Here is a 26,380-nt window from a genome sequence, read left to right as displayed (position 1 = left end):
ACATACATAACGACATTTACCATAGACGGATATACTCTAGAGTATATTATACACACACACACATACACTAAACACTGCGAGAGCACTTGCAAGATATTATATTCACACATTTCATATTTTTTATATTTTATTTAACTTCAATTCCAGGGTCCCCCCGCACCTATGCTTGGCGGAGAACTGTCTCTAATACCAATAGAGCAGTTAATTCAAGTGGACGACGTCAAACCGAGACCGTCTACGTAAAACTTCCTATAGTTACACATTTTAGTATTAACATTTTGTATTGAACCGCTTGATCGTTAACGAATAGGTCAATTTATTTTTTATTATGAAATAAATTTTTTGTTTGTTGTTTTATTTTCTATAGTGTTTTGTTTTGATATAGAGAACAGTACTCAATAAAGTGCTGTCACACTGACAGTTCTTTCAAAAAAAAGTTCCGTTACACATGTCTTTTTTTTGTTTAGAACATGTTTGAGAGTTGGGAAACACTAATAAAAACATGTAAGTAGTTAGTGGTTTAGTTTGTATTTTAGGTGCAGTATATTTAGTATATACTCGTATCGTCGATAGACGTTTTAGTAGAAAATAGATGGGGCTGCCACAACAAAAATCACATTTACCCCGAAATATCGAAAATGCACTTTGGTACATTGTGGTTCGAACTAAGTACAAAAAAAAGTCAAGAGTTTTTCGTATCAACGAGAAATAATGTATGTGATAATGCTGTGAATGTGTAATGATGGCTTTTTTAGCATTTTTAATACATTTGGATGAAGTTTTTCGATGTTGTTGATGTGTTTGTTGTTTCACATAGAGTTAAGTCAGATTTTGCGAAGAGATACAAATTGCTTTATATTTATCACACGATGTTAGGATTTAGGAATTTGATTTTTGTCGCGAGATTAAATGAAAACTATTTTTTTATTCTGTCGTTGAAAGTTATTGTACGGAGTCGATGTATATGTCGAATAAATTCGTATTTATTTCTATTTATAAATGCTGATTTTAATTTTTATTAGACTTACTATTTCTCTTTGCTCGATCTGACTCTTCATTAAGCAATTATGTATTTGACAATAATTTCTATGTTACCACTGTCCCTGCATTCATGCTGCATGACAAGTCAAACCACAATATACAGATACAACCAGTAGGGAAACTTCATACAACACGCTCGAAATGGCTCACGCACACAAACAAGAATCGGAAGGGTATTATTATATCTGTCAATTGTCATAATACCCTAATGATTCTCGTAAAAACGCTTGCTTGTGTTCGTGAGCCATTTCGAACGTGCTGTATGAAGTTTCCCTATTGGTTACGTATCTTTATAATATTGTGCCTAAACGTTCGTTTATCTTGTAAAAATATAACATAATACATGCCATGCATGACAAGGGACTACTTCTACAGTTTATCTATATTTCTCCTTGATATCTTCTAATCTTTTTATCTTTCCGTTCTAAAGACACTCGTATAAAATTTTGTTATAAAAATAAATTCTTACTATTCTCAACTAAAACCCTACTTATAGATAATGTAACATTCCTTTGTAATTGATATTTAACATGAAGTTGAGGATGTTTCTTCTGAATGTTTGGACATATTATAATAGTTGCTTAAAAGTCAAAGATAATAAATTGTTTTATAAAAAATCCATAGTCCATCCATAGCTTTAAGATATTTGTTATTATAATTCTACTCAAATTCATTGGGTTTTAAAGAAAAAGTTTAAAATAAAACAGATTTGTATCTAAAGTATGTTTTATGAATAAAAAATCTGACAATATCAGAAGAACATCGGTAGGGTAGGGTATATCCAATGGAAAAAAATAATTGATGGATAATATATTTTAAAGCATAAAAATCGAATACACCCTGTAATAAAATATTGTTATCAATGACCAGAGATTATAGACCATTTTCATTAAAATATGTAATTCAAACTTTTTTATTCCATTCTCTCACTCATTTATATTTGCTAGTATACAAACTTTTGTGACTAAAAAAATCCTCAACTTCTTTCCTATACATAAGTATATTGAGAGAAATAAATAGGTTAGAATAAGTGTTAACTAGTTTGAGCTTATTATGCCTGTCAAATGTGTGCATTACTTTGGTCAACATAATATATTTTGCTTCGTTTTTATTTAAAGCGTTTATCTATTGAAATTAAAATAATAATTTAATCATCAGCCTCCAGGAAATAAAAACGAGCAGTAAATATTATCTGCAATCTATAGTACTTATGTATTTTTTGAATTTTCTGATAATTTATTAATTATTAAAAGCACAGACTTTCTTAATTGGTTTGAAAACGCGATTAGTCTGTAATTGCTATTTGCAATGTACTGCCTTTAATCAGTGTATTAAATTATACATACATTGAGCAATTATTACTAAGTACGTAGTAATAATAGCTCATAGATTATATATTATTGTTGTTATCATAAATCCCGCCTGTGTTGATAAAAGAAAGTATTTCATTCATTACTTCATAAATAACTATAAATATATTTTATTTTCTCCTTAGTTTTAAAGATTTATTCATTACCTTCATTATCGACACAAATCATACATTTGTTAGTGATACATATTAAAATATAGATATGCTTTATTATAAATAGTGTTGCGTTGTAGCAAAACAAATATTTGTTGTTATTGTAATTATTTTTATACGAAATATTGATAAATGTTGCATTTTTAGTACCTATAATAAATAAATTATGTTTGCAAATTATCAGATTCGTTTTATTTTCTACATAAAATATGAGAATCAAGTGGAATACTTAGAGGAATATTACAAATGGGAACAAGTGAATTCTTTTAATTATGATAATAATTTACTTTTTTTAATAAAGTAAGTTTTAAAAAGGTAATTTTAAATATGTGTTTGGATAAATAAATAAATATTTCAGGACAATTTTCACACACGACACGATCTGTTGTGTTATGGAAACCAGTGATAAACATACATATTATATAACTTTAAATAAATACTTATATAAATAATTAACACCCAGACACAAAGCAAAAATCTATGTTTATCACACAAATATTTTCCCCGGGTGGGAATCCAAGCCACGACCTCTGGCTTGGAAGGCAGGGCCACTGCCAACCGGTCAGTCGAGTCAGTTTCAGTCGCTACCGAATCTTTTATCATTACTACGTCTGCTACTAATAATAACATTATTATAGTTTCTTAAGTGCAATTAAGAAATAAAAAAACGACGATGGAACGGCCAGTTTGCCGTCGGTGTGGGAATAAACTCATATTTTATTTACTAATTGAAGTGAAACTTCTTTATCGGGGTTGGAAAAAAATTTAGTGTAACATTTTTTCGTTACGCGTGACATTTTTCCGTTACGCGCCATCTTGTTTTTATCCCTTACATGCGTGATTGACGTATTTCTGTAAAGTTGCATAGATATATATATAGTAAATTATTTTTTGAAAAATAATTTCATATAGAAATTTCACTTCGTACGTGTGTACACTAGTACACGCACACATTTTTTTGAATAATAATTTATAGTAATGAAAGATCACAAAACTAAATTAAGATTCTATTAATAAGTTGTTTTAATTAACTTTTCGAAGTTTCGGGATTTTTAGTAAAGGGCAACACTTCAACAATCTGATGACACTTTACAGTTGACACTTGACAGACGACAGTGTACTCATGTCTCAATTTTCAAATGTTTTTTGGTTATAATTGGTCATTGGTGGATTCCAGGGCCCTGACAGCCTAGTTTCAAAATGGCTAGTTGTGGCGCTGCATTACTTCCTGTATTTTTTTTTCTACTTGTTTCCGGCTACGGCGCCATTTTGAGAAGCCATGTTATGACAATTGACAATTGACATTTATTTAAATGAAACGACCATTGTGTCTATAATTTAATTATTTTTTCTCGATTTTCACAATATAGCTGCTTATGTATTACGTTTTATTAATAACGCGCGAAATAAAACTAATAAGTGGACAGGTTTATTATCAGTCGAATAACTGAGTTGAGTGTACTGGTGTTTTGTGTATTTCCTCGCTTTTTGCTTGAGTTGAGATCCAAAATATCCAATTACTCCTTAGTTTTTTGATACGATACCTTCTACTAGTCTTTATAGTGTTCTACTGTAAAGAAGTGCTAAATTTGCCATGGGACTATTAAAGTGCTGTGTCGGTGGTTGCACCGCAACCAATGCGACGAATCGGCTTTTTTGTTTTCCGCAGAATGATTATTTGAGGAACCTGTGGATGTCCTTTCTGGTGCCCACTAATTCCTCCCTCATCGGATTGTCGAAAGATCAACTTTGACACAAACGCGTTTGTGAGAAACACTTCGATAGATATCAGTTCGATGAAGAAGGCAAGAGGCTTAGGCATTCATACCCATGCCTATTTACGGATGACGAAATAGCGCACGGCGTGCCCCTGTCTTCCAGTGAAACTGGTGAGTTCTACCTGGAGCTATAAATAACATGATTAAAAATTATGTAAATAGCTTGGTAAGACAGGTTTCATGGCTCCAAACAAATACTTTACATACCTTCTATTTGTGTTTGAATTATATTTTTAAATGTTACATATGTATTTACTTGTTACAGTACAAAATGCTCTGAGTGATCACAATTATCACAAAGTGGAATCAGATGAGAATGAAAATGTTACAGATAATATGTTGGTCATTGGAAGGGCAGGTATGTATTATGCACTCAAATTTTTATTTAAGCTATCCTATAATATGGTATTATATTTAACATAAATTATAATATAGTAATCAGGACAGGATTTTATAAGTTACGAGCTGTGCTCCACGGTTTCACCAGCGTGGCTCCGCTCCTTTTGGTCTTAGCGTGGTGATATATAGCCTATATCTTCCTCGATGAATGGGCTATCTAACACCGAAAGAATTTTTAAAATTGGACCAGTAGTTCCTGAGATTAGCGTGTTCAAACAAACAAACAAACTCTTTAGCTTTATAATATTAGTATAATATATTATAGTATAGATTTATATAAGTTCTTTGATTTTAGGTGATGATTATCATGAACATCCATCATGCATTCCAGCTATTCCAGTTGTTATGAAAAGACCTACAGGTATGTGATTTATGATAGTTTATAGGTTGATAAATCCATGTTTGTAAATTTTAGTAAGTTTTTTATTCATGTTCTCAGATTTTACTATAAAGCTGTTTTTAAGAGAATTCCATTAGCTGTTATTAGATTCAAAGTTTCATATGTATGTAATGTTTGTAGGTACTTTATATTTAAAAGTAATTGTTTTGTTACCGATTTACAGATATGGCAGACCAAACTTCATGTTCCTTAAGCAAAGAAATAGAATTTCATACTCTTTGTGAAGATGCAGGTTAGTATTTGGTTTTATTTACTGGTTAACTTTGATTTTATTAGTGCAGATTGCAAGAGACATGGGATTTAGAAAAAGGTTTTTTTTTAAGGTTGACAGATGCTAAAAAATGTGGTGTTCATAAATTATATAACACATGTAGGATCACACAATATGTATAGTGTGCACTTGCACTATCTTTAAGTTTGTGGTTACTTAGATATGTTTATTGTATGTGACTTATCAATCTCACAGTTAAACTGCCATTGTTTAAATCTGGGGCTTACAACATTTGAATAGGAACTGTGGAATTGTCTTTGTATGGATGGGCTCACTACAAATACTAAAATAACTTTTATTTTCAGGAAATATAACTGAACCCTCAGTAGAAGAAAAAACTACTCATGAAAATAAGAGTATCATACAAAAGCGTAAAGGTAATTTATTATTAGTAATATAATGTACTTTACAAGTGCTTTTCACATCTCTTTCAGTGATAAAATTATTATTATTAACCACACCACCACAATGAATCATCAAAATAAATTGTAACATAAATTTTGTTTTCAGATTTTATGAAAAAAAATTGCCCTGGAAAGAAAAGAAAATTTATGAAGCAAATAACCAAAATAACTGCTGATAGTTTGGGTAAAACAACCACACAAAATCTTAAACAGGCTGCTGCCTATGGAAATAATGAAGTATTGTAACTAAATTACTATTTTAAAAAATAGTAATTTAGTTTATCCAAGTTCCAAACTTCTAGTGTTTTACAGGGAAGCAAGTTGTATAATACATAATTATTTAAACGATAACTGTAACCAAAACAAAATTGGGGCAAATATAAGAGAAAAAATTCAAGATTTGGAGTTTTCCTGGTTAGGGTGTCAGAAAACACACAATATGTGTTTAAAAAAAATGTTTTTAACATATATTGTTAGGCTTCATGTCCATAACTGGAGCAATATTATAAATACAATTTTAATTATAGAGGAGAGATATGTGCAAAAAATGGCAGGAATCCATAAAATTGCTTTAATGAAATATAAAACAAATAAATTAAGAAAAAGAGCATTAAATAAATAAATATTGAAAACGAAATCTGTTTTATTTTTAATACCTATTCGCAATAATAACGCTTGGAGCTTACATAATATCTAGTACTTAGTCTGTGCTAGTACGTAGTATTTTTATCGATACAATGGGCACCTCACTAAAGTATCGATAGTCAGATATAGATATCGAACTGGTAGGCAACACTACTTTTTACTGTCAAAATTGATAAGGCTACAGCAGCGCCACAACTGGCCAACTGAAACTATGGAAAACATCACTGTCGCATCTGTTACGTAGTAACTAATACTTAATCTGTGGTGGATTCATGCTCTGTGGGTGGATTGGTGCTTATTGTTATTTTGTGCAATGTGAATTGTGAATCACTAGTCATAAAAATTCTTATAAATCATTATCAGAGTTATCATATTTTTACATTATTATCAGTATTAATCCGCTAGTGGAGGTGGTGTTATTTATATAACAGTAAGTACACAAGTTATAATGGCATATTGTGCCCGGTTTTTTGATCTATTATTGAATTAGTGACATAAAATATTTAAGTACTTTGTGAGAAAAGGATACGAGATATTTTTTGTATAGTTATATCTCTTTTCGCTGAAGAGAAACATAATTAATTACCTATAATTATTGTGAAATACTGTTTAAAGTACTAAGTATACGCCTTTACAAAACATTTCAAGGTTTGTTATGTTTTTCTTAAAGTTTTCTGCCGGTACCGGCAATCTATACTAATATTATAAAGCTGAAGAGTTTGTTTGTTTGTTTGTTTGTTTGAACGCACTAATCTCGGGAACTACTGGTCCGATTTGAAAAATTCTTTCGGTATTAGATAGCCCATTTATCGAGGAAGGTTATAGGATATATTTCATCACGCTACGGGCAACAGGAGTGGAGTCACGGGGGTGAAACCGCGCGGAGCAGCTAGTATGTATAATATGCAGTAAAAGCTATAGACTTGCGTGGTTATGACTTGTGTTTTTCGTTTTAAACTTATTATTGATTTCCTTATTAATTTCAATTATAAGTGTACGTTATTATTAAGATAACGAATATATTAAAATTAATAGTATTCCAATAAGATCTCATTCAGCACAATTCTGGTCTCATAACAATTCTATTTTTAAATTCGAATGAGAATTGGGATTCCCCACAGAACAGTAAAGTAGATAGAAGTGTGATGTGGGCGTGGCCCACGTGTCACTGGTAAGGTAAGCTCACCTAACTTGCTCTCAGTTGTGCGCAGAAAAATATTCGAGTCGGTTGTCAGCTGTCAAACCTTTTTTCCATATTTATTCATTAATTAGGACGTGTTGTTCGGTATTAGAGTGCAAAAATGATAGCAGACGAAATAATATCAGCAATGGAGGCATTTCATACCATCGGTAAGTCTTATTTTTATTTATTTTAATTATATTTTATGTTATAACTTCGCTTGTCGTAATTTGTCAAAATTGTATACAAATATCTAGTCAAAATGAACCTTAATCCGTAAGAAATTAGTACTATTATAGATTGAACAGCAAACAAGACTTTCTGGAATATTATTGCAATAAACAAACGAATGTCGCTTTAGTGATGCTTGTGGCGCATATTGACAGTATCGATACTTTAGAAAAGACAAACATTATAAATATTAAATTTTATTTTATTTTTCCTTAGCTTTCATTTGTCCAATTTATTTATAGATTTCCCAAAGAGGCTAATTTAAAAGAGAAATGGATAAATGCAACGTGACGAGTTAACTGGATGCCGAACAGCACTAAGCGGTCTAACAAAGGCCACCGATACAGCAAACCTACGGCAGTTCCAAGATTTAAAATAATGCATATTTTCTGTTTGTATTTTGTAAATATAGATTAATACTATTCTATTCCGTTTTTTATTTAATAATAATAATATAAAAAGACGTACTTAGTAGTAATAAACATACTCCAAAATGTGACACATTATACTATACTCATATAAAAGAAAGAAAAGAAAAATACACAAAAAATATTTATTTGTGAATTATCGATAACAAGGCTGACATCCCTCAGGGCATAGCATCAGATAAATATCAAGTTAATGTCATTAATGTTGAGTGACACAAATTTCAACCTTATCTCTATGTGTTGAGGTTCAAAGTTATATTTATCGAAAACTAACGCCCTCTGTTGTGGAGTAGCTGAATGTTTTCGAATGTGGAATTTCTGTGCAATGAGAAACAAAACAGCTTATATACCTAGGGATGTTATACTAAAATAAACCGTAACATGGTGCGTTAGGGTACATATTGAAATGCTGAATTTATAACTTAAGTCAGTTTTTACTCAAATTAAGCTGTCCAATCAAAGGCATAGTTTACTTGTAGTGTACTGTATAACTATCGGTTTAAATGTGTGGGTTTGGCGACACTGGTTTTCATACTAATTATGACATTATCGCACTTCTATATGTTTTTACTGTTCTGTGGGATTCCCAGAACGTTCGTTTGTTGTTTGGGCATTGGATAAACAATTTTTTCCTTATTACTGACTCATTAATTAATATCGCAAGCCTAATTTTTGTAAATATAATTATATAATAATAATTAATAATATATTTATTGAATGTTTAGAGAGTAACGTCATTCACGAATCATGATGACGTCACTCTCTAGGTAGGTAACTCTCATGACTCATGGTGCCCCTTTGTGCTGTGCGGATCACGTTTTTAGCCAAATGGAAATCAATACATTCGAAAATTTTAAAGCTTATCTAGCAGCATTGCTGTCGTCTGTTACAATAATAAATTTCTGTAAATGGACAATAATTTGTGCACTCCCACTTTCTAATATCGACCGAAGTAAACTACCTAATTTTGATTATAAATCACTTGGTTGAAATGCTTATATAACTAACATACCTATCAAATCGTTAAAAAAAGTTGACGAGAAGAGAGATAGAGAGATCTTCGATGCTCGTCCCGTTTCCGCCGGGTACATAGGTATTATTACTCAATTCTTATCCTAATTCATGCTGAGGCAAGTCCATGATAGCAAAAATCAAGAAAATCCGATCTGTGGATCTAGAGTTATTGGTGTACATATAATATTAATTAACATTCTTATAAACATCAACATTATTTTGAATATTATATCGCCTCAATGTAAAACTATGTCACTTCCATAGCTAACATCTACGAAAACTAATGCGTTAAATGGTAAACAGTATTTTACGAATCATAATTTATTGATAGATCACAATAGATAAATAACTAAAGATACATATTATTAGATAGATTATAATCTAAAGGTTGCATTATACCTATCTCGCGAGATTTTCATTCAGTCACTTTTGAGGTGACCACGCAAAATCGTGCAGTAGAACAAAATTTTTTCGATATAAAGGGAGCTTAGGGCCTTTTTTGTGGGTGTAGACTGTAGAGCTCTCCATTTCTGATAGATGCGTAGCATTTACGTTAAGCCACGTTAGGCTAGTATCTACGGCTAGTATATTAAAGTTCACTTAGAGTAAGTCCACACGGCGCGTCGCGTCAGCGTTGCGTCGTCGTAGCGCTGTCGCTTCGTCCGCGTCGTCTATACTTACTTCTATATCTATACTTCTATACTAATATTATAAAGAGGAAAGATTTGTAATTATGTATGTATGTATGTATGGTTTTCACGCATAAACTACTGTACCGATTTCAAAAATTCTTTCACCATTAGAAAGCTGCATCTTCACTGAGCAACATAGGCTATATTGCATTTTCAAAAAAATTAGAGATCCTTACCAAAAATGCCATAATGTAACCCAAGGTGTAAAAAATTCCTCAATAAAACTTCTGTCATCGCGTGCGCTGCGGAATCTATTGAAGATAGAACAAAAAAATGTTCTACGGTATTATAGAATGGATCAATATCTACGAGAAAGTCCGCGATACCATATGTCCATCTTCAGTAGTTATGTTACTACAACAACTTATTTACGTTTTCAAAGTAAATAGAAGTGCCGACAGTAATCAAACCATGTTATCCATACACATATATTAATCCTTATCCCATTAAATGATGTTTTATTATAGACTGTTTCAATACCAGCAAAATACTTTTTAAATGAAAAAAATTGGATATGCCATTCAAAAGATATAACGAATTTTTAAAAGTGTCAATCTACAGAAAATAGTAGGTATACTGTTTAATACAATGAGCAGGCGTAGTGCGGGACGGGGTGAAGGTGATTTTCATGTGATTAAAAATTAAACCTATAGTCCGACCTATAGTAGAATTTTCACTGTCACGATATCGCTATCTGTGCGGGTGAAACCGCAGGGCATTGCTAGTTTTTCATACAAATAATCAAAGTGTTCACTGTTCACACGGCGCGCTGCGTCGGCGCAACGCACACGTGACGGACATCAGCCCCCGAGACGGAGCGGGAGGGGGTGTACTCATTGCGACATCGGAGCAGCAGCGCTCAGTTGTAGTAGTAGTAACGCTGCGATGGCGCAGCGCCCGTGTGGCTGCCTACGCGTCAAATATTTGCGTTGCGACGTCGCAACGCTGACGCGACGCGCCGTGTGGACTTACTCTTAGTCAAGGTATTCAGCAGAGCAGCTAGACTGATTGGTATTTGTATTTGTTGTACTGTTTGTGTTTGTTTGTTTAATTTAATAAATAATTTCTCTTTTGTTACAGTTAGTTACAATGATTGAGTTAACGGGAGAGAGTTTAGGCAAGCGACAGCAGGAACTAAACGCAAAGGTAAAGAAAGCCATACAAAATGAAATACTATTCAACGACATTAAGAATGCAAAGGAACAATCCGACATCGACAGGTTGTACAAGATTGATGTCGCATCGCAATATAAAAATATAGATTATATTGTAGAGGTGTTGAAATGTGGAGACAGCTTGTACGTGTCGAGAGCCCTGAAGTGTGAATGGCTGTATACTGATGAATATGCACATATTATCAACCCTAATTACTTGCAAGATGAAATATTCCCTCACATGTCCCTGAAAATGAAAACGAAAACGATTAAATCTATAGCTGATAAAATTAAAAACGAAAAAAGGGCAATAGATTTCTATGAATATTACAAAATTCCTAGAATGGATGCTCTAGCCTTCAAATTTCTTTTATCAACACCAGAGTCGTTTAAAATAGATACTATCAAAGATAATTTTAATTACGCTCTAAAACATCCTAAACTTTTAAAATTTTACATTAATAATTCATTCAGTATTGCTGCAGCATACCTTTCAGAACTCGGTTACGGGAATGTAAAAAAGGGCGAGGCTTTCACTCGACTCTCTTATTTATATAATATTGATGAAAATAAATATTTAGATTTATTTGAGAATTATTGCGACCCATGCATACATTTCCATTTCAGTAAAAATATGTCTAAGATTATATTGACGAAACATAAAATAAGAGTTCTCAGGACACCGCTTACATATATAACGAAAATTTACAATGGCGTGTTATGTCGATACAGTACGGCTGATGATGTAAAAATATATATCACCGCCCTCTTTCCAACGCAAGTGAAATCTTTTTGGTCGCGTAATTTTTATGAAAACTACAAGGAACTTTTCGACCATATACCTAAAACAGAAGTATTTAACTTTTGCAAAAACACCTTTATATCTAAGTATGGAAGTGAACCATTTGAAATGAATGTAGACTTCTATTACCAGAAATATCATCAAATGCTTACAATTGAGGAAAGAGAAGAATGGGCTTTAAAACACATAGAGAGAGGTGAAGAGTTATTGGGAAAGAATAATGATTTTATTTGGTATAGGTTCGTAAATTTCGAAAAAGCCATGAAAGCTATAAAGCAGTATGTACTCGTAACTACAGATGAAACTGCAAGAAATAAAATGTCAAGGATATTGATAGATTCGTGTAGAAATGAGAAAGATTTAGAAAATCTACTTAATTACTACTATGAGAGATATGTCAAAGAAATTGGACATCACAAAGAAAGGTTTATCGATAAAGTGATCGGCAAATACAATGTTTTTGAATTTGATGTCACCTGTTGGGAAGCATTCAATAAAATATTGTACAGCATGGAAGTGTACACCCCTGGATTTTATGGAAAGGATTCATATAGAATGCTTTGCATCGTATACAATATTTTACACGGCAAAGACATGCATGAAGCATTAATGTTTTATATAGATACTGATTTAGATTGTAACGAAATCAGAAAATTTTATAAGCATTTAAAAAAAAAGCAACTTGATAGTGTGTACAAATACTTATTTGAATATTTTATCAAGGAATTTCATAAAAACTCTTCGTCCACACCAGCAAGAATAGAAACTGTTAACAAATTAATAAACATTTTCTTGTTTTTTGGAAAAGATAAAGATTGTTGGCCCTCGTCGGTAACGTCATTTATAAAAATGAATATTAAGGATTTTGAACATTTCGGATTATGGAATCCGAAGAAAGAGGAAAAATTAAAGGACGCCACTCTGCTGCGGTTATTAAAAAAAGATAACAAATTGGTGACAAGTAAATTTTCCGAGATACAAGAGCGAATGATGCAGTGTAACTTTAAACTAACGCATTTGTTGAGGAAACTACGAGTATACTTTTACAATGATATTGCTAAGGACTTTGTTAATTTCTTCGCCAATTGCATAGAGGATCTGTCCACATGCAAGTATCCCATGGCGATGTATGTTGTGAGGACTTCGGTCTACGGTATCTTCCAATTGGCAGACGAATCCACCAAATCGGAATTTTTGACGAAGTATGTACCGGAGGAAGGAAAAATTAGTTACTCGGAGATTAATAAAAAGATTTTAACAATTCAAGAACAAATATGCCGTTTTGCATGCTATTCCCGTCCACCGGTTCCGCTCGAAAGTATTACACAGTACATTAAAGGGGATTATATTCATTACTGTTTGCCTATGATAAATATGTACATGGTAAAATTGCCATTTGCTGTGTCAATTAAATTAACAGAATTTCTATTAAATAGCCCGGTTTCAATACAGAAGCATGGTATTCGTTTAGCGTTCCAAGTGTACAGCACGGACAACTTGAAAACATTGATATCCCAAATTTGGCAGAAAAGCAAGAATGTGTCGCTAAGAAAAGTGATTTATTGTGCTCTTGTAAAAAAAATTGCAAAATCCCACGAGTCTGTCCAATATGAGTTTATCGATTCTTTGTACTTCCTCACATCGAGTCTGAACGAGGACGACCAGCCCGAATTGTACGACTGCATGTTCAGTGACAAAGTACCTGAGACGTTTAAAACTGATCTATACAAAAATGCTTATATATGTACACGAGACTTTTCTGATAAAAAAATTAAAAACTTAGAACTGAAAGCAAATATAGTGCACAAAATGAGAAAATTCAGGCCGGACAGGGGCTTTTGCAGATTTGAACTCATCGATGATTTTGTTCATTATATGCTACACGAAGATGGAATACAACAAACGCACACATACGAATTAACTAAAGTACATGATCAATTTTGGCAGTTCACATTTGAATATATAGTGAGCTGCAATAATATAATTGAACTGCAGGATTCAATTGCATTCTTACAAACATTTTTGGAGCTGTTGTTCAAACGTTGGAATGTAGTTGTAGATGATAAATATGTCGTGATTGAATTATTTTATAAGTTTATAAAACAAATAAAAGAAAACCCGTATCGACAAGAGAATCATGACTACATTTTCAAAATCTTAGAAAAGATTCTCCGGATGGTTCAAGAGTATTACCCAAGTCATGTGATGTATCGAACCATCTTGGACTTGACACTCTTAAAAATGATGTTAAAAATAAAGATTGAAAACCCTTGGGACAGTGAACATGTAGCTAAGCTTGCATATGAATCATTGGTGAAGTTTATAAAAGATATAAGATCAAATAATCAACTATTTCCTGGTTTTTTGGAAGAGACTTGCAGTGTTATCACAAATAATTTGAGAACTTTGGCAAGCTTAACGAATATAAATTACGTTATTCTGATAGCGTATCTTTGTAACGAAATTGTGGCAGGCACAGATATGGACCTTCTAAGATTTTCTATATCTATGTTACCCCTTGATGTTTCGAAATCAAATGATCAAAACGAATTGTTTAGAAAACTAAGTGGAACATATGTACAAAAATTGAAACACATAAATAATTTTGAAATACAGAGCTTATATTATAATAAGTTCATATTAAAGGATTTTAAAAAAAGATATGAATGTTGAAAAAGTATATTACGCTATAAGTAAAATATTTGTAAGTAAGGCATTTATGAGCATTTGACTAATGCAAAATAATTAAATTATATTTGCACCTTAAATTCGGGTACATACGAATTACAATTAAAATTTTATAACCGATACTTTTAAGGATTATTAATAATTGTTATATTTAGCATGAGTAAGAATTCTATTTTAAAGTTGCATAATTAATAGATATCGAACAATACATGCCATGAATGACAAGGGACTGCTTCTACAGTTTATCTTAATTTCTTCTTGATATCTTATAATGTTTTAAACTTTCGTTTTCGTTCTATTCTCAACTAAAAACTTACGTTTAGATAACATTATTAAATTGAACAGGAAGTGGAGGATGTTAATTTCATGGACACATGATCCACTGCGGATTTAATTTATCTTCATCCAAATCAAATTTGTATCTGAAGTATATTTTTTACTCTATCTTTCGCATATGATGCTCCTCGGGAATAAATAGTTGATATTTGATTTTTAATATTATTTTAATGAGGACAATGTTGATAATAGTATCACAATGAATAATGCTCTGCGCTGCGCTCCCCCATATCTGCGTCGGCCCCCTAACTTGAGCGCCAAATGTTTGTGCCGTAGCCATATCGTAGATTCGCCCACTTCATGAAATGCTCGATAATTTAATGAAATGGGCAGATTTCATGATATGGGTAACTTAATTTGACCAGATTATTAAATCGTTGATGTTTCACGATTTCATATAGCTGTAAAATTAAAATCAGAATATTTTAAGAACTTGTTTATTGTCATTTAAATTAGTCGGCTGACTGAAATAAAATTAATCCAATTATTGTTTTATAAATTATACAAAGTCTAGTAACGTAATTAAAAAAAACTTCTAGCAACATAAACAGTTATTTGAAACATAATTTTTATCTATTAGCTATCAAAAATGTCAAGGTACACATCTATTTTTATATTATATAAATTTATAGGTATCTATTTTTAGAAAACAATCAAAATATATAATAATATACATAGTAAGATTTATAAATATAGTTATAGGATTTTCAATGCATATATTCTTAAATATAAGTCAGTAACATCCTAACATCCTCAGTCTCCATACTACTCGTCGTAAATTATTATGTTTCTTATCACTTTTATCATAATTTAATATCGAATTATTAACTTTTACACTGCAAGAAATAACATCTTCAACCCTATATTAAGCGCTTGCAGCGCCTCTACCAGTACTTAATGTAACTGCTCTACGATATGTTCAAATTTTAATAATCTTGACCATTTCACGAAGAAACCGCGCGATTAGTTACGAATATTGAGAAACGATTTCTTATCAATGATCTGCTCAAAACACATCATGATGTGGTCAATAGCCATTAAAACATTCATGAAATGCGACTGTTTCATGAAATTATCGAGCATTTGATGATGTGACCAAATCTACGATATGGCCACGACATGTACATTAATTTGGTCAAAATATATTTTGCTTTTTTTTTCTCTAAAGCGTCAATGTATTACATTAAAAATAAAAAATAATTTGTTAAATCATCAGCCTGCAGGAAACAAAAACCAGCATAAATATCTGAAATCTATTGAAAATGAAGTGAAATGAAAAATGAAAGTATTGTAGTTATATATTTTGTAATTTTCTGATTAACTATATTATTAACTAGCGGTCCGCCCCGGCTTCGCCCGTGGTACATATTTACGTTTTCTCTACATAAAAACCATCCTCGTACTTCAAGGAATATAATAGAAAAGAATTATCGAAATCGGTTCAGCCGTTCACACGTGATGCCATGACAACGCGAAACGGGTGCAGACCCGCCGCCTTTTTATAGCGCCCGCCGCGAAGCGCGTCGAACGCGGCAACTGATACACAAAAATAATCCTTATGGCTGCATGATTCTGTATTCACGCGCGATGACTTATAGCGTATTTCATGTATAACTTTGGTGTTTCTACACCGATTTACATGATTCTTTTACTATAACCTGCCCAGCCCCCCTAGTCAAGTGGCTTTCTGTTAGCGTAGCGTTCAATAGAATAGACTACGAATGTATGAGATTGACGTAAGCTATAGATACGTTTATCTACAGCTTACGTCAATCTCATACATTCGTAGTCTATTCAATTGAACGCTACGCTAACAGAAAACCACTTGACTAGGGGGGCAGGAGTATGAAGAATAATTGTGCCAAATTTGGTTAAAATCCGTCGTGTAGTTTTTGTTTCTATAACGAATATACAGACAGACAAAAATTTTACTGATTGCATTTTTGGCATCAGTAGCGATCCCTTATCACCCCTTCATAGTTTTTTTTAAATATATTTCATGTACAGAATTGGCCTCTCTACAGATTTATTATAAGTATAGATTATAAGCACAGACTTTATAACTGGTTTAAAAACAAATATTTGTTGTCATTGTAATTATTTTTATACGAAATATTGATATTGCATTTTTAGTATAATAAATAAATTATATTTGCAAATTATCCGGTTGGTTTTATTTTCTATTCTAATTAAATTCCAATATGAGATTCAAAATAAATATTAGGTACAAATAGGAACAACTTTTCCTATCGATGCGATGTTTAGTTCGGTAGGTATATTTTATTTGTTAAATTAAAAATAACGCCATTTAATTGATTTTTAATACCTATATAATATGTATTTTTTAGTGTTGTAGTTCCGGGATAAAACCTATCCTAAGTCCTTCCTCAGGTCTCAAGCTATCTTTGTACCGAGTTTGAAGTAAATTCATGCAGTACTTTTTGATTTTAGACCGGGCATACATACAGACAATAATTCTTAAAACTATATTTTTGGTTTCGGTAATTATTGTAGATCACGCCACAAGTATTATTTTTAAAATTTATTCAATGTACAGTTTTGACTTTCTTACGATTTTATTATCGTAAGTAGTAATATGTTAACCAAAAAAATGTTGTGTGGTTTTATGAAACCACGGTAAAAGTGAAACTGTTCGAACGGTTCCGAACACTGCTTTGTGTAGCGCATGTCGCGTGACGGTCGGCTGCCGAGTAGGTATACCTACTCGGCAGCCGCGATACACGCGACATGCGCTACACAGACCAAAAAGTTTGAGACGATGTAATAAAAGTTTCACTTTAAAAACTCATACTTTGTTTATTCATATATGCAATTCCTTTTTATTGTATTCAAAGTTTTAGGCCATTTTACTTATTAGTTATAGTACTTTCGATATCAGTTTAAAGTTTTTTGATATCTGTAATATTTACGGAATAATCGCCTGTGCACACACGATTACACCCTTGAAGTCTCGTGGGTTTTATTTTCACTATAGGGCAACACTTCAACATGATCACTCGTATGATCATTGATCCTACGGTATGATCCTCAGAGGATAGGTTTATTCTCAGAGGAATAAACCTAGGTTTATTGCTCTGAGGTATGATCACTGCTGTCTGCTGGTGACATTTGACAGACGACAGTTTACACTTTACTGAATATTGGACTGATAAAGTGAAACTCGCGCGTTGAGGGTAAAATTTTGAATGATTTTGGTATCTTTGAATCTTGCCAAAGAATTTTTGCTCTGAGGTCTGACACGTTTGCTCGACACCCACGACCTTTTTTTTGTATAATGTGAATCTTAAGTACCTAGATAAAAATAATATCATTAATCATCATCAGAGTTATCATACTTTTACATGCTTTTACATTATTATCAGTTAAGCAGTCAGCGGAGGAGGTGTTATATAATTAACAGTAAGTTATATTCAAATTGATAATACGTATTACAGTAATCAATTTCTGTAAATGGGCAATAATTTGTGCACTACCTATATACCTACTTACGGCACCTCTTTCTATTATCGAAGGAAGTAAACGAAGGACAACCCAATTGTAATTGTAATTCACATACATAATTACAAGACATTTATTTAAATATCAAAAATGTAACAGAATGGCTAAAATATAATAATTTAACTCCTAACATTACAAAAACAAAACTAATGCAATTCTGTAATTATCATAACATTAGACATAACCTTGACATAATATTTTATAATGGACAACGTATTGACGAAGTTACTGAAACGGTATTTTTAGGTATCACCACAGACTAATAATAATATACTACGTATACAAGTATCACATTAGACAACCACTTAAATTGGAAAGCTCACACGGATTCTGTTTGTACTCGTGTAAATAAGTTTGTATTTGCCCTCAGAAGAATTAAACAGATTATTGATGAGAGCGGCAATCATTGTATATCATGGTTATGTTTCATCGTTGCTTCGGTATGGTCTTATTTATGGGGCAACTCTACAAACGTAAAAAAAGTCTTTATAGCTCAGAAAAGGTGTGTCAGAGCAATATGTGGCGAAAGTTGTCGAGACTTATTTAAGCGACTCGGACTTTTAATACTTACTTCCTTATACATCTTTGAGGTTGGAATATTTGTAAAACAGCATCCCTATATTATGTACATTAAAAGTTGTCAAAATAGTCAGTACCCAACCAGGGATCCTCACAGATTGCAACTTCCAATTTGTCGCACTGCTTTATGTAGCAAAAACAGCCATGTTATGAGTGCGAAGATATATAACAAAATCCCAATGGCATTTAAGGAATTGCCCATGCAATTGTTTAAAATTAAATTAAAAAAGTGGCTGCAATCTCATTGCTTTTATAATATAAATGAGTTCTTTGCTTGTAAACACTAAAGATAGAAAAGATAGATAATAATAATAACTGCAATGTAAAATGTTAAAATTAATCTAAAAATATATTGTATTTTAGTTAGTTAAATACACATAAATATAAACCGGTCGTAATGTACTGATAGTAAGTAGTTAGTTATCAAAATTTCGCGTATGTTGACGAACAATTTATATCATATAATATTATAATGTAAAACAATCTGATACGGCTATTGTTATTGCCAGTTATACTGAAATACTATCTATAACTGGTATACTATCTTTTCTGGAAATTAACAATAATATCCACCTGTATCTAACGAACATTATTAGATACTGTTGAAATAATGATTTTATCTCTTTGAATGATATACTTTTTTATAGTTTATAAAATATAATTTATAGTTACTTATAACTATTTATTTTATATAAAATATTTTAATTCAATCAGTTTCAAGGGATCAGGATCCTATACGCACTGCAGATGGACATCTTGTTTATGTCACGAGTCACGACGTTAGTGTCTGAAGATAATTAGAAGCCGAAATAGTGATATGGGCTTTTTATCGACGTTAAACATCTTATTCCCATCAGATGATCCACCATATGCACATACATTTGAATCAATCCAAATGCTGCAAATTCCTATTAGCTACATGATTTTTGCACGATTGTATAGACTAGTTCAAAATTAAAAAATCTACTCTCCATTTTTGATAGATGCCTAGCTTGTATGATGCCACTTTTTGTTGAATTTACTTGTCCAGGCAGGCGAAGCCGCGAGTATATTAAACTTCCCTTGGTGTGCCTTGGTTAATTAGGCAAGCCGCAAGAGCAGCAAGACTGATTTTGCTATTATTTGTTGTTGTGTTTGTTTATCATGACTGTCGTGTGTGTGTGAATTTATATCTACCTATAGAACAACATGAGAACAACTCATGTATACTAATTTTGTATCCGTCACAAACAACCATCCGAACTGCATTATTTATAATGTTGAAAAAAAAATAATAATTTCTCTTTTGTTACAGTTAGTTACTATGATTGAGTTAACGGGAGAGAGTTTAGGCAAGCGACAGCAGGAACTAAACGCAAAGGTAAAGAAAGCCATACAAAATGAAATACTATTCAACGACATTAAGAATGCAAAGGAACAATCCGACATCGACAGGTTGTACAAGATTGATGTCGCATCGCAATATAAAAATATAGATTATATTGTAGAGGTGATGAAATGTGGAGACAGCTTGTACTTGTCGAGAGCACTGAAGTGTGAATGGCTGTATACTGATGAAAATGCACATATTATCAACCCTAATTACTTAGAAGATGAGATATTCCCTCACATGTCCCAGAAAATGAAAACGAAAACGATTAAAACTATAGCTGATAAAATTAGAAATGAAAAAAGGGCAATAGATTTCTATGAATATTACAAAATTCTTGGAATGGATGCTCTAGCCTTCAAATTTCTTTTATCAACACCAGAGTCGTTTAAAATGGATACTATCAAAGATAATTTTGATTACGCTCGAAAACATCCTAATCTTTTAAAATTTTACATTAATAATTCATTCAGTCTTGCTAATGCATACCTTTCAGAACTCGGTTACGGGAGCGAGACTTTCACTCGACTTTCTTATTTATATAATATCGATGAAAATAAATATTTAGATTTATTTGAGAATTATCCCGACCTATGCACATATTTCTATTTCAGTAAAAATATGTCTAAGAGTATATTGACTAAACATAAAATAAGAGTTCTCAGGACACCGCTTACATATATAACGAAAATTTACGTAAACGTGTTATGTCGATACAGTACGGCTGATGATGTGAAAATTTATATCACCGCCCTCTTTCCAACGAATGTGGAATCTTTTTGGCTGAATCATTTTTATGAAAACAACAAGGAACTTTTCGACCATATACCTAAAACAGAAGTATTTAACTTTTGCAAAAACACCTTTATATCTAAGTATGGAAGTGAACCATTTGAAATGAATGTAGACTTCTATTACCAGAAATATCATCAAATGCTTACAATTGAGGAAAGAGAAGCATGGGCTTTGAAACACATAGAGAGAGGTGAAGAGTTATTGGGAAAGAATAATGATTTTATTTGGTATAGGTTCGTAAATTTCGAAAAAGCCATGAAAGCTATAAAGCAGTATGTACTCGTAACTACAGATGAAACTGCAAGAAATAAAATGTCAAGGATATTGATAGATTCGTGTAGAAATGAGAAAGATTTAGAAAATCTACTTAATTACTACTATGAGAGATATGTCAAAGAAATTGGACATCACAAAGAAAGGTTTATCGATAAAGTGATCGGCAAATACAATGTTTTTGAATTTGATGTCACCTGTTGGGAAGCATTCAATAAAATATTGTACAGCATGGAAGTGTACACCCCTGGATTTTATGGAAAGGATTCATATAGAATGCTTTGCATCGTATACAATATATTACACGGCAAAGACATGCATGAAGCATTAATGTTTTATATAGATACTGATTTAGATTGTAACCAAATCTGTAAATTTTTTAAGCATTTAAAAAAAGAGCAACTTGATAGTGTGTATAAATACTTATTTGACTATTTTATCAAGAAATTTGATGAATACTCTTCGTCCACACCAGCAAGAATAGAAACTGTTAACAAATTAATAAACATTTTCTTGTTTTTTGGAAAAGATAAAGATTGTTTGCCCTCGTCGGTAACGTCATTTATAAAAATGAATATTAAGGAATTTCAACGTTACGGATTATGGAATCCGAAGAAAGAGGAAAAATTAAAGGACGCCACTCTGATGCGGTTATTAAAAAAAGATAACAAATTGGTGACAAGCAAATTTTCCGAAATACAAGAGCGAATGATGCAGTGTAACTTTAGACTAACTCATTTGTTGAGGAAACTACGAGTATACTTTTACAATGATATTGCAAAGGACTTTGTTAATTTCTTCACCAATTGCATAGAGGATCTGTCCACTTGCAAGTATCCCATGGCCATGTATGTTGTGAGGACTTCGGTCTACGGTATCTTCCAATTGGCAGACGAATCCACCAAATCGGAATTTTTGACGAAGTATGTACCGGAGGAAGGAAAAATTAGTTACTCTGAGATTAATAAAAAGATTTTAACAATTCAAGAACAAATATGCCGTTTTGCATGCTATTCCCGTCCACCGGTTCCGCTCGAAAGTATTACACAGTACATTAAAGGGGATTATATTCATTACTGTTTGCCTATGATAAATATGTACATGGTAAAATTGCCATTTGCTGTGTCAATTAAATTAACAGAATTTCTATTAAATAGCCCGGTTTCAATACAGAAGCATGGTATTCGTTTAGCGTTCCAAGTGTACAGCACGGAAAACTTGAAATCATTGATATCTCAAATTTGGCAGAACAGCAAGAATGTTTCGCTAAGAAAAGTGATTTATTGTGCTCTTGTAAAAAAAATTGCAAAATCCCACGAGTCTGTCCAATATGAGTTTATCGATTCTTTGTACTTCCTCACATCGAGTCTGAACGAGGACGATCAGACCGAATTGTACGACTGCATGCTCAGTGACAAAGTACCTGAGACGTTTAAAACCGATCTATACAAAAATGCTTATATATGTACACGAGACTTTTCTGATAAAAAAATTAAAAACTTAGAACTGAAAGCGAATATAGTGCACAAAATGAGAAAATTCAGGCCGGACAGGGGCTTTTGCAGATTTGAACTCATCGATGATTTTGTTCATTATATGCTACACGAAGATGGAATACAACAAACGCACACATACGAATTAACTAAAGTACATGATCAATTTTGGCAGTTCACATTTGAATATATAGTGACCTGCAATAATATAATTGAACTGCAGGATTCACTTGCATTCTTACAAACATTTTTGGAGCTGTTGTTCAAACGTTGGAATGTAGTTGTAGATGATAAATATGTCGTGATTGAATTATTTTATAAGTTTATAAAACAAATAAAAAAAAACCCGTATCGACAAGAGAATCATGACTACATTTTCAAAATATTAGAAAAGATTCTCCGGATGGTTCAAGAGTATTACCCAAGTCATGTGATGTATCGAACCATCTTGGACTTGACACTCTTAGAAATGATGTTAAAAATAAAGATTGAAAACCCTTGGGACAGTGAACATGTAGCTAAGCTTGCATATGAATCATTGGTGAAGTTTATAAAAGATATAAGATCAAATAATCAACTATTTCCTGGTTTTTTGGAAGAGACTTGCAGTGTTATCACAAATAATTTGGTAACTTTGGCAAGCATAATGAAAATAAATTACGATATTCTGATAGCGTATCTTTGTAACGAAATTGTGGCAGGCACAGATATGGACCTTCTAAGATTTTCTATAACTATGTTACCCCTTGATGTTTCGGAATCAAATGATCAAAACGAATTGTTTAGAAAACTAAGTGGAACATATGTACAAAAATTGAAACACATAAATAATTTTGAAATACAGAGCTTATATTATAATAAGTTCATATTAAAGGATTTTAAAAAGAGATATGAATGTTGAAAAAGTATATTACGCTATAAGTAAAATATTTGTAAGTGAGGCATTTATGAGCATTTGACTAATGCAAAATAATGAAATTATATTTGCACGGTGCATCTTAAATTCGGGTACATACGAATTACGATTAAAATTTTATAACCGATACTTTTAAGGATTATTAATAACTAGTGACCCGCCCCGGCTTCGAACGGGTGCAATGCTGATACTAAATATACTACAGAAAAACTGTGAACGTTGTATATAAAAACATAGCGGCCCGCTCCGGTTTCGCACGGGTATAAAATATATAGCCGGGCGACCGGCCGGTACCGCCGCAAACGCTACGAGCCTACGTCCCGCAATTTTTAAATCTGTAATATCTTCGAAAATATTCACTTAAATCATACGGTGTAATGGCCAATGGGCCATATAGATCTATATTAAATGAACAATGTATTCAAGGTAGGTATTTAATTGGTTAAGGATTAATGATGTATTGGTTAAAATCGCATCTAAAATTAGCCATTATTTGTCGTAAAAAGTAAATGACAAAATAAGTTGTTGTGGGCTATCCATAAGAGATAAACATATACCATCGCGAACTTTTCTGTAGACCTTTTCAATGTGTATAATACTTAGTACATTATTTTGATAAAACTCGTAGGGTTCAGTCTGCGTTTGCAATGTAAGCGGAAAAAATGTAATTTTTTACGACATCACATTCGAAACCTCAAAAATAACAGTACTTCTCCACTATTTAATGGATGTTTTTATACATATAAACCTTCCTCTTGAATCACTCTATCTATTAAAAAAAACCTCATCAAAATCCGTTGCGTAGTTTCAAAGATTTAAGCGTACAAAGGGACATAGGGACAGGGAAAGCGAATTTGTTTTATACTATGTAAGTATAAGTATAAGTAAGTATAAGTATGTAGTGATTGTTATATTTAGCTTGAGTACGAATTCTATTAAGTTACGTAATTAAGGGCCAATTTTTCAATCCTTGGTTAAAATTTATCCGTCCAATAAAGTATTAAGTAGTTATACACGAAGATTTTAAAAATGTCACCTGTAAACTGTCAAATACGGACAATTAGAATACATTTTTGAAATGGTAGTCTAATATGTTATTCGATGAATAAGTTTTAACCAAGGATTGAAAAATCAGCCCTAATAGATATTGAACAATACATGCCATGAATGACAAGGGACTGCTTCTACAGTTTATTTTAATTTCTTCTTGATATCTTATAATGTTTTAAACTTTCGTTTTCGTTCTATTCTCAACTAAAAACTTACGTTTAGATAATATATAACATTATTAAATTGAACAGGAAGTGGAGGATGTTAATTTCATGGACACATGATCCACTACGGATTTAATTAATCTTCATTAAAAACAAATTTGTATCAAAAGTACGTTTTTACTCTAAACACAAATAAAATTAATCAAATTTTTGTTTTATAAATTATACAAAGTCTAGTAACGTAAGGTAATTAAAAAAAAACTTCTAGCCTCATAAACAGTTATTATTTTTAAATATTTTTTTATCTAAATATTATTTATCAAAAATGTCAAGGTACGCATCTATTTTTATATTATATAAATTTATATCTATTTTTAGAAAACAATCAAAATATATATAAATATAGTACGATTTATAAATATAGTTATAGGATTTTCAATGCGTATATTCTTAAAAATATAAGTTATCCTCAGTTTCCATACTACTCGAGAACCTATTGGTTGTAAATTATTTTGTTTCTTATCACTTTTATCATAATTTAATGTCGAATTATTAACTTTTACACTGCAAGAAATAACATTTTCGCTAGCGGCCCCCATCTTCCTAAATTAAGCGCTTGCAGCGCCTCTACCAGTACTTAATGTAACTGCTCTACGATATGATCAAATTTTAATAATCTTGACCATTTCACGAAGAAACCGTGCGTAGTTACGAATATTGAAACTACTTATTTCTTATCATTGATCTGCTCAAACCACATCATGATGTGGTCAATAGACATTAAAGCATTTCATGAAATACGAATTTTTCATAAAATTATCGAGCATTTGATGAAGTGACCAAATCTACGATATGGCCACGACATGTACATTAATTTGGTCAAAATATATTTTGCTTTTTTCCTCAAACAAAAGCGTTGATCTATTACATTAAAAATAAAAAAATAATTTGTTAAATCATCAGCCTGCAGGAAACATAAACCAGCAATAAATATCTGAAATCTATTGAAAATGAAGTGAAATGAAAACTGAAAGTATTGTATATATTTTGTTATTTTCTGATTATATTATATCCACTTGTTCCACCAGTCCGTAGGTGTAAGTTCGGAGCCAACTCTCCTATTCCAAGACTGTGCAAGATGGTAAATAAATATGGTGATATCATTGATATTAATAATACCTCTCTCCGAACTGTTCGTAAATTGTTTGTATGTAAGCTTAATGGATAGCATGTAGTC

General features: G+C 31.9%; 4 protein-coding genes and 1 long non-coding RNA gene across 7 annotated transcripts in view; all 5 read left to right on the top strand.

The window, feature by feature from the left end:
* LOC149898676 (anoctamin-8-like) overlaps positions 1-2,638 on the top strand; it is a 34,473-nt gene extending 31,835 nt beyond the window's left edge. For both annotated transcript variants that reach the window (XM_090114950.1, XM_090114949.1), the window contains exon 24: positions 148-2,638. In XM_090114950.1, the coding sequence (XP_089971076.1) occupies positions 148-243 (96 nt within the window). In that variant the 3' untranslated portion in view covers positions 244-2,638. The remainder of the gene's footprint in view (positions 1-147) is intronic.
* Positions 2,639-3,943: 1,305 nt separating this feature from the next.
* Positions 3,944-6,418, top strand: LOC149898675 (uncharacterized). 2 transcript variants are annotated; one of them, XM_090115076.1, is made up of 6 exons: positions 3,944-4,452; positions 4,607-4,699; positions 5,036-5,101; positions 5,304-5,372; positions 5,717-5,788; positions 5,922-6,418. In XM_090115076.1, the coding sequence occupies exons 2-6, from the start codon at positions 4,678-4,680 to the stop codon at positions 6,059-6,061; spliced, it is 369 nt and encodes a 122-aa protein (XP_089971202.1). In that variant the 5' UTR covers positions 3,944-4,452; positions 4,607-4,677; the 3' UTR covers positions 6,062-6,418. The 2 variants fall into 2 exon arrangements, with proteins under 2 accessions (XP_089971202.1, XP_089971204.1); XM_090115078.1 differs by lacking the exon at positions 5,717-5,788.
* Positions 6,419-6,525: 107 nt separating this feature from the next.
* Positions 6,526-16,728, top strand: LOC149898673 (uncharacterized). Its single transcript, XM_090114913.1, has 2 exons — positions 6,526-6,890; positions 11,086-16,728. The coding sequence occupies exon 2, from the start codon at positions 11,095-11,097 to the stop codon at positions 14,632-14,634; it is 3,540 nt and encodes a 1,179-aa protein (XP_089971039.1). The 5' UTR covers positions 6,526-6,890; positions 11,086-11,094; the 3' UTR covers positions 14,635-16,728.
* On the top strand, positions 7,650-8,298 carry LOC149898674 (uncharacterized). The gene is made up of 2 exons (XR_016458029.1): positions 7,650-7,810; positions 8,114-8,298. It is a non-coding gene; the product is annotated as an uncharacterized LOC149898674 (long non-coding RNA).
* Positions 16,729-18,165: 1,437 nt separating the features above from the next.
* LOC149898672 (uncharacterized) lies at positions 18,166-23,953 on the top strand. Its single transcript, XM_090115112.1, has 2 exons — positions 18,166-18,405; positions 20,378-23,953. The coding sequence occupies exon 2, from the start codon at positions 20,387-20,389 to the stop codon at positions 23,912-23,914; it is 3,528 nt and encodes a 1,175-aa protein (XP_089971238.1). The 5' UTR covers positions 18,166-18,405; positions 20,378-20,386; the 3' UTR covers positions 23,915-23,953.
* Positions 23,954-26,380: the final 2,427 nt, after the last annotated feature.

This window comes from Colias eurytheme, chromosome 22 (genome assembly GCF_061535395.1).
Source record: "Colias eurytheme isolate Ceu_HAF_F1 chromosome 22, ilColEury1 Martin Lab GWU primary, whole genome shotgun sequence".
NCBI classification, from domain to species: domain Eukaryota; kingdom Metazoa; phylum Arthropoda; class Insecta; order Lepidoptera; family Pieridae; genus Colias; species Colias eurytheme.
Note: the sequence above shows the minus strand (reverse complement) of the source record. Positions and strands in the feature narration are given on the sequence as shown.

Bases quoted from the DNA above. Each gene is read 5' to 3' on its own strand.
- LOC149898673 (XM_090114913.1), top strand. From the start codon at position 11,095: ATGATTGAGTTAACGGGAGAGAGTTTAGGCAAGCGACAGCAGGAACTA.
- LOC149898675 (XM_090115076.1), top strand. From the start codon at position 4,678: ATGTTGGTCATTGGAAGGGCAG. The intron at 4,700-5,035 runs GTATGTATTATG...CTTTGATTTTAG, and splicing joins GTTGGTCATTGGAAGGGCAG to GTGATGATTATCATGAACAT. The intron at 5,102-5,303 runs GTATGTGATTTA...ACCGATTTACAG, and splicing joins TGTTATGAAAAGACCTACAG to ATATGGCAGACCAAACTTCA.
- LOC149898672 (XM_090115112.1), top strand. From the start codon at position 20,387: ATGATTGAGTTAACGGGAGAGAGTTTAGGCAAGCGACAGCAGGAACTA.